Raw genomic sequence first — 13375 nt, forward strand, 5'->3', positions numbered from 1 at the left:
AGTAAGTGCCACATCTGTTAGCTAAATGAACACACTGGTACTCCAGAAAATCTACTGTTCTTCCATTAACTCAAGGCTCTTTGTTAGAAAAGCTGTTTCCACCATGCATTGTGTAGTTCATGGGATGAGGTACCATATAAATGCTGAAACCATCTATTGTTGCTGCATCCTCATGACATTATCTGAGAACCTGCCCAAGGCTGTAAAAGGATACTATGAATTGCAAGGGCATCCAACAAATCACACTCATTCTGCCTCTCCTTATGTGTTAGTACCCATGTTACCCAGCTGCTTTAACAACCCCAGAGCCCTCGCCATGACCAGCAATAACAAAGAATCCCTGAACCATGGCCTTTTACATCATATGCACAGTTAAGCAATCCAAACAGTTTTAAACCTTTATAAACTATGTTGTAGACCTGCATATCATTACTTGGTTTCCTCTATTAAGCTTGTAATAGCTGTTAAAAGTGATTGTGAAGTCAACCTCCCCACAGAAGCAATGGCAGAATTACTTGTGCCTGGGGAATCTTACCTCAGGTCTCTTGCACTTGTGTCTTTTCTAAGAGGATTATTTCAAATGTGAACATCTATCTGATTTTCCATTTATACCAGTTCTAATCACTGCACAGACCTTTATATAGAGTATTGTAGGAAAGTTATCCTTTTCATGCATATAGGTCTCATAACGGAATCAACAAATACCAACACCAGTCATGCAATTCAATCTTTTTAGCCTAAAACTATGTTAATGTCAGTGTTTGGAAGCAACTGAAGAGGAGTTGAAGTCACCATTGGTTTGTGGTGACTCTGAGGTACAGCACTTGGATGGTTAACAGGTCTTTTAAGTGTGAACATGACAGTGTAAACACGGCAGTAAAACAGCAGCAGGTGGTATGACAGCCCTGGGAACCGGCACGAGCCTCATTCCAGATAACCAGGACTGCCCAAAAGATGCTAATATGTTAAACTCTTCCCCTTTCCCTATGCTGGGCCATCTTTCATCTGAGCTACAACTGTTAGATCCACAGCCTCCCAGTTCACCAGGTAATCCCAAGTGACCTAGCCATCCTCTTGAGGCACTCCAAGCCTTGTTTCGTTTTGAAGGAGGCTGGAGAAGAACTTCAAACCAGGACTTTCTTCATTTCAGGGAGGCCAGTTTAGTTCTCTTTAAGCGTTCACGTGTTTGTTGCAGTCCAGTCACACTTCAAGCACTGTCTTTTTGCAGTTTTGCATGAATACCCATCATTGTTCACTCAGCATCACATGCATGGATTTTTGCATGGTAAGTCCTTGTGGAAAGCTGCTTTTACAGCAGGGCAATACACAGATGTCTCTGAACTGCCTTATTTGAATGAGGAAGTCTGGAAGGCATGTGAGGAAGCTGCCTGTGAGGGTCAGAACTGTCTCTTGGGTTCTGCTGAAGTTGCTTTACATTTGTCCTGCACAAAATCTTAGAAACTGGTGCAGGAAACACACCAGCCTTATTCCCCACATGGGGACTGACAGAATCAGTGTCCCCCTGCTCAGGAACCTGCTTCTGTGGTGTTTACAAAGTGAATAACAAATAACTATTTAACTCCAAAAGCCACTGAGGTGTTTTCATATTTTTTACAGTTCACTATAACAGAAAGATCAACAATATCAGAGGAGTCAGAGGCAGAACTACTCTCACTTCTAGGAACAGAGAGTTCACCACAGGCTTCTAGTTTATTGGCAGGGCACTCCCAAGGGACTTACACCACCACATTTTTAAGATTGCTAAGGATAACCAGCACTGCACTTTGTAAGCTTCAAGATTCTTCTTTTTCTTTCTCCCATCAAAAAAACCCACCCCAGTCTAACTGCACTTCTTAATGGGATTTTGATTTTAAAATCATAATGGCTAAGCTTAAAAACTACTCCACGTGTCAGTGGAAGCACACAATCACTTTTGCCTGATGTCTGTGAACGTTTGTCATAAAGAAAGACTGAGCAAGTTGAGGTTTACTGACAAATATTCAGGCATGTGTCTCCGAGCTGTGGATAAAGCAATTGCTGCTGCAATTAGAACTTAACCTTGGCCAACCTTACAAACTCATTATGAAGCATGGTACAAAATTAATAATGCAGACAACAGAGCTGAAGAATACCACATGAATCTAGAGCAGATGGCTCTTCCCATTCCTTGCATCGTTTCAACCAAAACAGAGAAGTCCAACTCCACGACAAGCTGCTTGTTTGCTCTCCTCTAGTACCTCATTTATTTTCATGTGTCTATGGATTAGTTTTGCTACAGAACTGTGGTAGTTTGAGCCTGGCTGGATGCCAGGTGCCCACCACACCGCTTTACCCCCCACCTCCCGAGAAGCAAGCCAGGGAAGGGGAGAAAATAAGATGGGAATCTCGTGGGTTGAGATAAAAGCAGTTTAATAAGTAAATAAGCAGCAAAGCCGCGCGCGCGGGAAGCAAAGCAGAAGCAGATAAAGCTGTTACTCTCTACTTCCCATCAGCAGCGATGTCCGGCCACCTCCCGAGAAGCAGGGCTTCAGTACGCGTAGCGGTTGCTTTGGGAAGGCCAGAAATGAATCTCGCCTCCCCTTCCTGCTCCTTTCCCCCAGTTTATATTCCTGAGCTGACGTCATATGGTATGGAATATCTCCTTGGTCAGCCTGGGTCAGCTGTCCTGGCCATAGTCCCTCCCAAGATCATGCCCACTCACAGCTATTGGTGAAGGTGGGGGAAGGAATGCTGGAGGGACAGCCCCGATGTTGTGCAAGCGGTAGTCATAATATTGATATCAACAGTAAGCACAGCACTGCAGGAGCTGCTGTGGAAAGTCACTACCGTCCCAGACCCACTACAGTCTGGTAAACAGGAGATCCTGGGTTCGACTCCCAGTGGTGCCTCCAGTTGATGAATCAACTCACGGATGGGAGCCAGGGAATCTCGGTTCGTGCGATATTGCCTCCGGTGCACTGTCCTGGTAGCAATTGGTACCTGTTGCTCTTGAACTTGCAGCAATCCCACAACAAAAGGGTCTTCTGAGAGGCCAGGTAAATTAGAGAGTTGTTTGATTTTCTCTGTATCTACAGTGGCTATACCAAAAGCCCATCGATACCCCTTGGGGTCTTTGAAGTACCCTCTCCTGAGGTAATCTATGCCAAGAATACAAGGGGCCTCTGGACCAGTCACAATGGGGTGTTTTTTCCATTTGTCCCCTGTTAAGCTCACTTCAGCCTCTAATACAGATAATTCTTCACATCCCCCTGTCACTCCAGAGATCCAGACAGAATCTGTGCCTCTATACCTTGATGGCATCAATGTACACTGTGCCCCTGTGTCTACTAAGGCTTTATACCTTTGTGGGTTTGATGTGCCAGGCCATCGAACCCACACAGTCCAGTAGATTCGGTCATCCCTTTCCTCCTCCTGGCTGGAGGCAGGGACCCTCTATTTCTGTTCTTCATCAGAGTATTCGCTATCTGATCCTTGCAATTGCAGACCTGAAGTCTCCTCATTGGCTTCGAAGGAAGTAGTTGCAGTTCTTCTATGTCTTGGAGATTGTTGATTGTCCTCTTTTGTTTTGGCAGCCACTCTGCTGACAGCCCTCTTGGGCGGTCCTTTTCTAACAGCTGCCTTCCCCCTTAGTTCACGTACACGCGCTTCTAGCTTAAAAGTGGGTTCACCATCCCACTTCCTCATATCCTCTCCTTGGCCACGCAAAAAGAGCCAGAGTTCATTTCGCGGTGTACTCCTGCGTCTGGGACTTCCCTTTCCCCTGGTCGGGACAGTGGATGACTGAATTCTTGAGGCAGATCTAACAATCAGGCCATCATCCCACACTGATGAGGAGGTGCAGAGGCTCTCTTCATAGTTCTGTAACCAAGAAGATACCCTCTCCACTGTTGGTATGTCCATGTCTGGATGATACACCATTGCCAGGATATTAGAATATGTAGCTGGGGCACTCTGGATCACTTTTCTCAACATGGCCCGTGTACACTGGACATCGTCTGGATCTGTGGAGGCCTCAACATTATCCAGATCACCATAGATGACTTCCAACACAGCTAATTCCCTTAGATATTGGATCCCTTCATCAGCTCTAGTCCACTTTCCTCGGGCATTTACAAGGTCTTCCTTGAATGGGTATCTTGCCCGTACACTTGAGAGGAGTCGTTTCCAGAGACTACAAACTGAGGTTTTCTTTCCAATGCCTTTATCAATTCCCCGGTCCCTAGCAAGAGATCCTAGCTGTTGGGCTTCTCTGCCTTCCAATTGTTGACTGTCAGCCCCGTTATCCCAGCATCGGAGCAGCCAGGCACCAATCCGCTCACCTGGCTGGCGACTGTAATCTTTTCGCATATCTCTAAGTTCTGTTGAGGTGAGGGACCGAGTAGTTTCCATTTCCTTTTCGATTTCTCTCACTTCTCCTGATCTCCTTACCGAAGGACCAGTTTCTTCTTCTAGCCTTTCCTCTTCCTCCTCGTCTGCCCTTACTAATCGATGATATGGACTTGACCTCCTTATCCACTGCTTCTTTTTCACTACTGGGGCAACCACTGTGGTTGTTGTTTGGTTCCCTGACTCAACCATGGTAGTCTCAGGTATAGTTTGAATTTCCACCTCGGCCATAGTTCTCTGAGAGGGCTGGACTGCGACTGACTCAACTATGTTGGTCTCAGGTATAGTTTGAATTTCCACCTCGGTCATAGTTCTCTGAGAGGGCTGGACTGCGACTGACTCAACTATGTTGGTCTCAGGTACCGTTTGAGTTTCCATTTCAATTACAGTTCTCTGAGAGGACTGGAATGCAGCTCGGTAGGCAGAGGCTAGGCCCCAGTATAGTGCCTGAACCTGATGGGCCTCATTAGGGTAGGTAAGACACCCTTCTATCAGGTAGCGTGTCAGTAAAGCAGGGTTTTTTATCTGTTCAGATGTAAAATCCCAGATTACAGGAGGTGATAACCGTCCTAGGAATTTGCCTAAATTCATCCACATACCCTGCCACCCAGGGACTGGCCGCTTCAGGGGGCATTTTAACATGTTTCCATCGCAAATTTGTACTCTCTGATACCCAGATGACTCCAGATTCCACAAGATATATAATATACCAACCATGTTAATTAGTAATATTAAAACTCTCGTATAAGGGTGACTAAGGACCTGGGAAGTCTGTGTAACAGAATTGTCTAGATCAGTCCGAGCTGAGGAGAAAGAGGTGCTTTGCCCCATGGCCTCCACAAGATAGCTCCCACAGCACACTAAATTCATCAGTAACAGAATGAGACTTGCTATTATTATTTGGGCCATCATGTTCCCAGGCCCTTTCATCCTCTTCACAAAATTATATAGCCAGCTTAGCAAAGCTATTAAGGTTAAAGCACAGCCGAGAGTCAATGTTAGGAGCATCATGTTCCCAAACATTAGAAAGTGTAAGATAAGCTGCATAACAGCAAGGCCCCGTGACCAGCACAGGAACTTTGCTCTCATTGGTTTACTGTAATTGCAATGCAGTTAATGTAAATCTGCTATTATCTCGCCCCACGTTGGGCGCCAAAAGGGCTGTGGTAGTTTGAGCCTGGCTGGATGCCAGGTGCCCACCACACCGCTTTACCCCCCACCTCCCGAGAAGCAAGCCAGGGAAGGGGAGAAAATAAGATGGGAATCTCGTGGGTTGAGATAAAAGCAGTTTAATAAGTAAATAAGCAGCAAAGCCGCGCGCGCGGGAAGCAAAGCAGAAGCAGATAAAGCTGTTACTCTCTACTTCCCATCAGCAGCGATGTCCGGCCACCTCCCGAGAAGCAGGGCTTCAGTACGCGTAGCGGTTGCTTTGGGAAGGCCAGAAATGAATCTCGCCTCCCCTTCCTGCTCCTTTCCCCCAGTTTATATTCCTGAGCTGACGTCATATGGTATGGAATATCTCCTTGGTCAGCCTGGGTCAGCTGTCCTGGCCATAGTCCCTCCCAAGATCATGCCCACTCACAGCTATTGGTGAAGGTGGGGGAAGGAATGCTGGAGGGACAGCCCCGATGTTGTGCAAGCGGTAGTCATAATATTGATATCAACAGTAAGCACAGCACTGCAGGAGCTGCTGTGGAAAGTCACTACCGTCCCAGACCCACTACAAGAACTTAGGCAGGAATTCTTGCTTTTAACTTTTCCAGTTGAATTTGAAGACCCAGAAGCTTAAGAAATGACACTGAAAGCTGCGTAACTAATTGGATCTCCTCTTCCCTACACTGATTTCTCTAACAAGCCAATTACTATCATATTAACTTCAGACATTCTTAAAACAGCTGAGCACACTCTTAATGATGCCAACAATCTGAAACAAATAGCTATACTGGAGCTGTCTGCTACCCAGAGTGTCATACAGCATAAAGAAAACAGAAAGAAACCCTCTTAGGAATTGATACCATTTACTTCCAGTTCAGAGCTACACATGTCAATATGAGCTTTATTGGAGGAAGGAAAATAAAGGTTTTGGGGTTAAAGCATGTTCTTTTTAGATGCATTCCACTTTCATTTCAGTTTTAAAAATAAACTTGGAGACTTGAGAAGTACAAATCTGCTCTGCTGCTAATGAGAAAGATGGTTCAAAGGACCAAACCTGGTGTTGGTCAGGAGTTTGTTCAGCTAAGAGAGTTGGGCAGATAGAGAAACAACAGTCTGGACAAAACGTCCCCAAACTGAATGGTAAATATTTGCTTTGAGGTGGCACAGGGTACCATGTATTTATGTCTTTGATTAGCTTGACTTAATGCAGAAGCAAAAACCCATGTCTCCCTTGTGAAAGCCCAGACCATCAGTGTTTTAGGCTTTGTGACTTTTTTTTCTCACAGTAATAAATGAATTAAATTAAAATATCTTAGGAGCATCTCAGTGCAGACTGATTACTGCAATCACCTTTTTCTGTGCTCAGCTCTAGTGCCAACATTGCATTAGTTGATTTTCCCAAATCTATCAATGACCACTGGTCTCCAAAATACCTTTAGGTAGGCCGGTATCTTCTCAAAATTAGCCCGTTCTAACTAAACCCCAACCATTGGTAAAGTAAATACAGAAATGCTTTGGTTATAAGCTTTTTTCTTCCTTTGCCCTGAATATCTTGCTGATAAGAAACTGCTCCTGTTGTGGGAGAAGGGTTTGGGCAGCTGGAGAAGCACACTTCAGCAACGGGCATCTGAAGATGCCAACATTCACGTGTGTGGGAAGTTCAAAAGAATCAGTGGAATCACCAGCAACTGCTAAAGTTTTCCCTTGTGCAATGTGCAGGGAGTGTCCTGTGCCCACTAGCCTGTCAGTAATAAACTGGCAGAAAACCAATCCCTCATGTCTTGACCATCCAGCCTGCTTTAGGTTTGCCTGGTTACTCAAGTTTCATCTGTTATTTTTCCTGATGACGACAAATGATCCATCATGTAGTTTTTCCATCTGGTGTCATGGGCACTAGTTATGCATGTCTACTTAAGCTAAAAGGATTTTTTCCCCAAAGTAACTTCTGCCTTGTCATTTCCAGAATCTCAGAGAGATGTGGAAAGTAATACACAAAAGGAAAGGAACTTTCTCAGTGTACTGTTTCTCAGTGAGCTAGTGAAAGGCTGAACAATGCTGGTTTATTGCCAAAGAAAATGTGCATGTCTTTCATGTCACTGCTGTTAAAAGGACTCAATTAATATGGAGGGCTTCCCAGCAACACCACGAAATGCATTATGTCAGCATATAAATGATTACTCTCCTCTGTCAAGCTGGCAATTTAGGAAGATGTCAAAAAGATGCACTGACAGGGTTAGAGTCTTGAATCCCTTCTCTTACAGCCCAATGTTCCCAACAAAAACAACCTCTGAGGTAATAGGACACTGTAACTTGGCTACATAGTGAACTTCCCACCAGTAAACTCTAACTGGTGGTAAGAGCTGCCCCTAAAATAGCACAGGAGAAGGAAGGCAGCATGATATCTTCTGTTTCCAGATCACAACCGAAACAGCAAATCCAGGAATATTGTTCTGACCAAGGTTTGCAGCAGCATTAGGAATGAGATGAGAATATGGTTTCAAATCCCTTTGGTCAAGGCCAATTTGTTTCTTGCTTCTTACTGCTGCTTGTACAGGAGAGTGATAGGAATGGTTGGTGAGGACTTTGCTGACATCCAGGGGAATGTGGTGGGGTGATGACTTAGGAACCCAGAGATGGCAGTTGTGAGTTTGAGTGGTTTGGTTCGTTCAGTCCCTCCACAGAAGACTGTGTTAGCCCCAGTGGGGAAGCAGGAGTGGGAAGATGAAGCAATGAAGCATAAGTCACGTGGCTGAAAGGGGCTGCTTTGTTATTTGAAATAAATGTTGTTTGTGAGGAGCTGTGTGTACAGACTGCAACGAGTCTCTATCACAGTTGGAAATGTGGTGATTCATTGTGGTCACTATGTTTCTACCACCACTTGTTTTCTTCCCGCTGACTTTCTGTACTCCTCCTTATTCCATCGGGTTTTTGCTCCCTGTTCCTTCCTGGGTTTTGACAGTCCACAGCAGACAGTCATGACATTTTCCTTGTCCCCACACACATGGCATGTGGAAGAAATTCAGTCCCCTGAGTGCTGTTTCTCTTTTTCATCCGTAACAGTAACCTGTATTTGCATCTCCTGTAGACAGCCTGGGATACGCCTGCAGCTGCTGGGGAGTAGTTGCAGGTCCTAGAAGGCTGCCTGTCTGTCACTGGACTCCTCTTCCTCCTGCTAGGCAGGTTGTACATCTGTGGGTGAGAGAAGAAGAATCAGGATTTGAAACAGGTTCAAAGGAAACTTGGAACATAAAACTTGGCAACATCACTCAGGCAATTGGTGCTAGAATCTGACTAACTCCATTCTCTCAGGCACTCTGCCAGTCTCTACTGTGGCCTTTGCATATTTTCAGGCATACACAACTTAATACTAAGAAATATTTTGCAGTCTGCCACCATAAGCAGCTGAAAGATTGTGTGAAGCCCTTCAATTCAGGACATTATGGCATGGTAAATACAGGCTGCTTGTTTTCCTTTCTTTCCCCCCAGTATCTGCAGAGAGGGCATCTCAGGGGTTCTGAACTCAGCAAGGCTTTACTTCCAGGCAGGGCAAGAAATTTATCTGGCATGTTTTCCAGTGGTTGCCACAAACAACCCCCTTCAGTCAGAAGCCCCACATGGGAAAACCTGCTCTATCTTTCACGAGGAAATTTGACAGATATACTTCAACTTTCCTTAAAACCTACTGTAGCTTAAAACAAAACACTGGATGACTATTAAGCAAAGCCAAAAACTTTGACTAGCACTGGCAGGAAAACAAGTGAACAACTACAAGTGCAGCTCTAGGGGCTGAAGAAACATTCCAAGCAAAGAAATATGAGAGCCAGACTTCCAAATGGGCCAAAGTTTGTGATACTGACTCAATAATGCAGCCTCAACTGTAAACATGTTGGAGAAGTGGCCAATTGGTATCAGTGATTTAAAATAACTTGAATGCATGGATTCAGCTTATGAAATTAGTAACAGCTTATCCCTGTCACAGAGTTGCCATGGCTAGTGGGACATCACTGTAAGCATTTATGATAACCATAACATGGAGTAAAGGTGAACAGCACAGCACTGCCATATCAGCAGTGGAGTAAGAGACATAATGGTCAAATAAATGAGTGCTTGAGAGGCATGGATGAATGGTGCCTCACTTTCAGGCCACTCTGAAATGTCACAGCAATTTTGGATGTTGCCATCACACCCACGTTTCCCATCTTTCTGTGAGGGAATGGCCCCATGCTGCTGGCTATCCAACTCAACCATACTGCATGTCAACCAACACATACCTCCATAGGCCGCTGCATTACCTCCCTCCTCCCAGCCCTGAGAGCTCCTAGCTTTTAGGATTTTACCTGTTGAATGCAATGCACTCTCTATTTCTTCTTCCAGCACCTCCTGTTCCATGTTGCTGAAGTCCAGAGGTTTTGGCTCTGCAGAATGAGCCAAAAGGTGAGGAGAATCTGGTGCAGTTCTTGGAGAGGATGAAGCTGAAGTCTTCCAGGTCACATGGCTTTTCTCTGCTGTGGCTGATGATTGGGTTGATATCCCATTTCTTCAGGCTCTCAGAAACTGGGAAATCCTGTGGCTGCCTTACTTGTTACATTCAGTTTGTATTTGCTTGTGTATTTTCTTTGGTTCAGAGTACAGTCAGGGAGCAAGTCTCAGTTTGGCATAAAGTACTCTCAGTAACTACTCTTACAGATTAATTATTCAACAGAAGTAGATGACGACAAGCACTAGTAGAGAGTAATATCTGATCTTTTAATGAGGATGTTGGCACCTACTAGCTTAAGAGTTTTGTAGTGTGAGACAAGTAACAAAGGAATAAGTATAGAGGGAGCACACAACAAGGCCATCAAGTTCTGACTACCAAGCATACCTTCAAGTTCTGCTAAATCCATTCAGGCAGATACTGCTAGCTGATCACCAGTACCCAAGGGTAAGACTGAGCTATCGGCTTCATGCAACTTGTCAGCCTTGCCAAAGTTTTGCTTACACACCTGACTGAAAGAGATCAGCAGCATGTTTTGCTGCCAGGCAGGAGAGCCCTGGGGGTGGAATCTGCTATTTAACAACCTATTTAAAAAGTAATACAAATCGTGTGAATGGGCATGACATTAACCCCAGATATTGAATGTCTTCTGCATCTCCTGTCTCATTTATAAATGAAATCCTAGCCTACAGATTAATCAGTTTGAAGAACAGGTGAGGCAAACAAACTGAAAGCCATATTAGTTAGATGTGAAGTGACCTTACCTATTAAGGTATGAAATACAGCAGCAACGGCACCAGCCACGACCATGCACAGAACCGCTTTGGTCCTGTCTCGCTTGCTGTTCACAAACACCAGACCTACATTTTTGAAGTCACTCATTGGGCCCGTGAAGAACTTCATCAGGGAGTATGCCAGCCCATAGCTGGCCAGCATTTCCACAGCATCTTCTTTGACAGCAGCAATGCCCCTATTCAAGGCCTGTTGAAACACAGAAAGAGCAAATCTTGTAGCACATGTGGAAGTGTACCAAAACCAATCTTCTGCAGCTGGTTTCTGAAGGAACAATCAAGTTCAGGTCTCATTGTTTTCACCTTGAGTTGCACCTTACATCTCTGGATTCAGCAGCAGTAACTTGTGCTTTGCAGCACAGGCAACTTCATAATATCATATGGTCAGTAAAATCAAGTCAAGTTGACTTAAAAATAAGATAAATATCTATTTCTAAAGTATATAATGGAGCTCCTGCCACACCAGCTGTCAGGCTCTTTCCTTTTTAGAGTAATTTTATGACTTGCTAATAGTCATGGATGACACAAGACTATTTATATGCTGCTTTGAGGCCTCAGCCCTGAACTGAACAGACTACAGACCTTACAAGCCATCTTTACAGGTAAGAACTGATGTTATTATATGCTGAAATTTCAGGAGCTCAGTTTCTTTTTCAGTGTAATGAGCTTTTCCCTACATCCCATGTAATTGTTGTGAATGGCTGACATTATGCTATGATGTTTGTTATGAAGCCAGGCCACATATGCACAACTAAATGTAACTGGTTTCTGATCATTATTTATAACTCCTTGTAGTGTGTTTAAAAAGAAAAGCAGGACATATATTTCATGGCATATTCACGTTCAGCTAACTTACTAATTCACTCAAAACCTGTATTTAGGAGATGTCTGCCAATGAATCACAGAGAATTAGATGGATTATTTTTATAACTAAGGTGAACCACAGAAAAATGTGTAACATTGCTTCAGAATCCAGCTTGCACCAAAATGCTTCTAAAACAGCGAATTAAAATGACAGGATGACAAGTTTTATCTGCAGCGTGACAGCATCAATCAGCTGGTGCACCCAGCAGACTGTTAAAACAAGATTAGATTCAAAAAAGCATGGAGATGAAATAGGACTTGTTTTCACAAGTATTTAGTTCCTAGGGATTACAGCTGATGTGTGCTGACGGGGTCAAGGCAATGAGGCCAGCCAGGAACACCTCAACCACCCACTCCCCAAATCTCAGTCTATCCACTCACACAGCAGTTCTAATATTGTTCTTTCTGAATGAACAAACCAGACAGAGTATCATCAGGGAACTGTGGTGAGGTCTTCTCATTTCAATTGTAAGAATAGGGGTTTTTTGTTACATTCTTTTGGCTTGTTTTTCCTTTCCTAAGACCATCATATAAGCAAGTAATTCCCATTGACTTTAAAAACAAATCACACTGCTATAGCAGAAATGAGCATTTTTCCTACTGTCCTTTTCCACTCTGTGAGAGATGTTTAATTCTTGAAACTAAAGCTGCATTGTCAGCACAGCAAAAAGCTGTAGAAAGCACCAACTTCTTCCATCCTTGATATCTGCCAAACCTCTCTCTTGCAATGTGCTCTGACCTGAACAGCTGAGGCTCCACATGTTTTCATCTGACTTATACCACTCTGACCCTTCCTGAAAATACCATGTGTCAGATATGGAATACCTGCAGCTGCCATATGCAACCCTTTCTGGGTATAGATAATTCCAACTATTGTACTGATAGGAGTTCAAATTGTATTTAATATGCAGGTGCCAATCCCATTTGTGGAAAAAGACTGTGGCCTCTGAAATGAACAGTCAAATTTAGCTGTCTTTTGGGGTGATGCTTGTGATGATGCAATCAATAGAGAGTGAGAATTTCTTCACTTAAACTTCTAAAGGTGCTGAATCTGCCTGTTGCTGTTGCCAGTAACAGGTAAATAGCTTTAGGTTAAGCCATATAGAGGATTCTTTCCTTGATTATGGTTCCCCCCCCCCCCCTTTTTTTTTCTTTGTTAATAGCGAAACGTTTCTGGTAGCTTCAATTTAAAGAGAAACAGCTAGCCAATTTCAGGCAGTGTGCTTTAAAAGCTTCTCATCACATGTAAACAGATTTCCAGCACAGTTTCAGAAGCACAAGTGCTTCCTTCCTGCTTTGGACAGCTACTAAATACCAGAGGCTGTGGAGGATGATAACCCACTTCTGACAAGGGGTTGGATACATGTGGCTTTAAGAAATCACATTCTGTCAAAAGGCACAGCACTGTGACCCTTCTGCAGAGAGACAAATCTTTGTGAGCACAGCCCTCTAATCAGTGAAACTACCTGTATGTGGCTTAGGCCCTGGTGTAACTAAGTTTTCCACCCAAGAAAGACACACAGAAAGACCTAAGTACTTCTCTTCCTCTCCCTCTCTGGTTTTACAGCCTGAACTTTGATCTCTTTTGTAAGAACAAATGACAACCAAGTAGATACTTATCTTAGAATCATAGAATGGTAGGGGTTGGAAGGGACCTTTAGAGATCATCTAGTCCAACCCTCTGCAGAAGCAGGTTCACCTA

The 13375-nt window shown here is 44.0% G+C and overlaps 2 protein-coding genes across 2 annotated transcripts in view; both read right to left on the reverse strand.

Annotated features, from left to right (window-relative positions):
• ANKH (ANKH inorganic pyrophosphate transport regulator) overlaps positions 1-13375 on the reverse strand; it is a 92396-nt gene that overhangs the window by 28096 nt on the left and 50925 nt on the right. The window contains exon 2 of the mRNA XM_061996055.1: positions 10783-10999. Coding sequence (XP_061852039.1) covers positions 10783-10999 — 217 coding nt within the window. The remainder of the gene's footprint in view (positions 1-10782; positions 11000-13375) is intronic.
• Positions 2146-10774, reverse strand: LOC133625402 (uncharacterized). Its single transcript, XM_061996054.1, has 2 exons — positions 9879-10774; positions 2146-8730 (listed from the first exon to the last, which is right to left on the reverse strand). The coding sequence occupies exon 2, from the start codon at positions 5473-5475 to the stop codon at positions 3433-3435; it is 2043 nt and encodes a 680-aa protein (XP_061852038.1). The 5' UTR covers positions 5476-8730; positions 9879-10774; the 3' UTR covers positions 2146-3432.

The sequence above is a fragment of the Colius striatus genome, chromosome 4 (genome assembly GCF_028858725.1).
Source record: "Colius striatus isolate bColStr4 chromosome 4, bColStr4.1.hap1, whole genome shotgun sequence".
Lineage (NCBI taxonomy): Eukaryota > Metazoa > Chordata > Aves > Coliiformes > Coliidae > Colius > Colius striatus.

Excerpts from the sequence above, each read along its gene's own strand:
- LOC133625402 (XM_061996054.1), bottom strand. The coding sequence starts at position 5,475 with ATGAGAGCAAAGTTCCTGTGCTGGTCACGGGGCCTTGCTGTTATGCAG.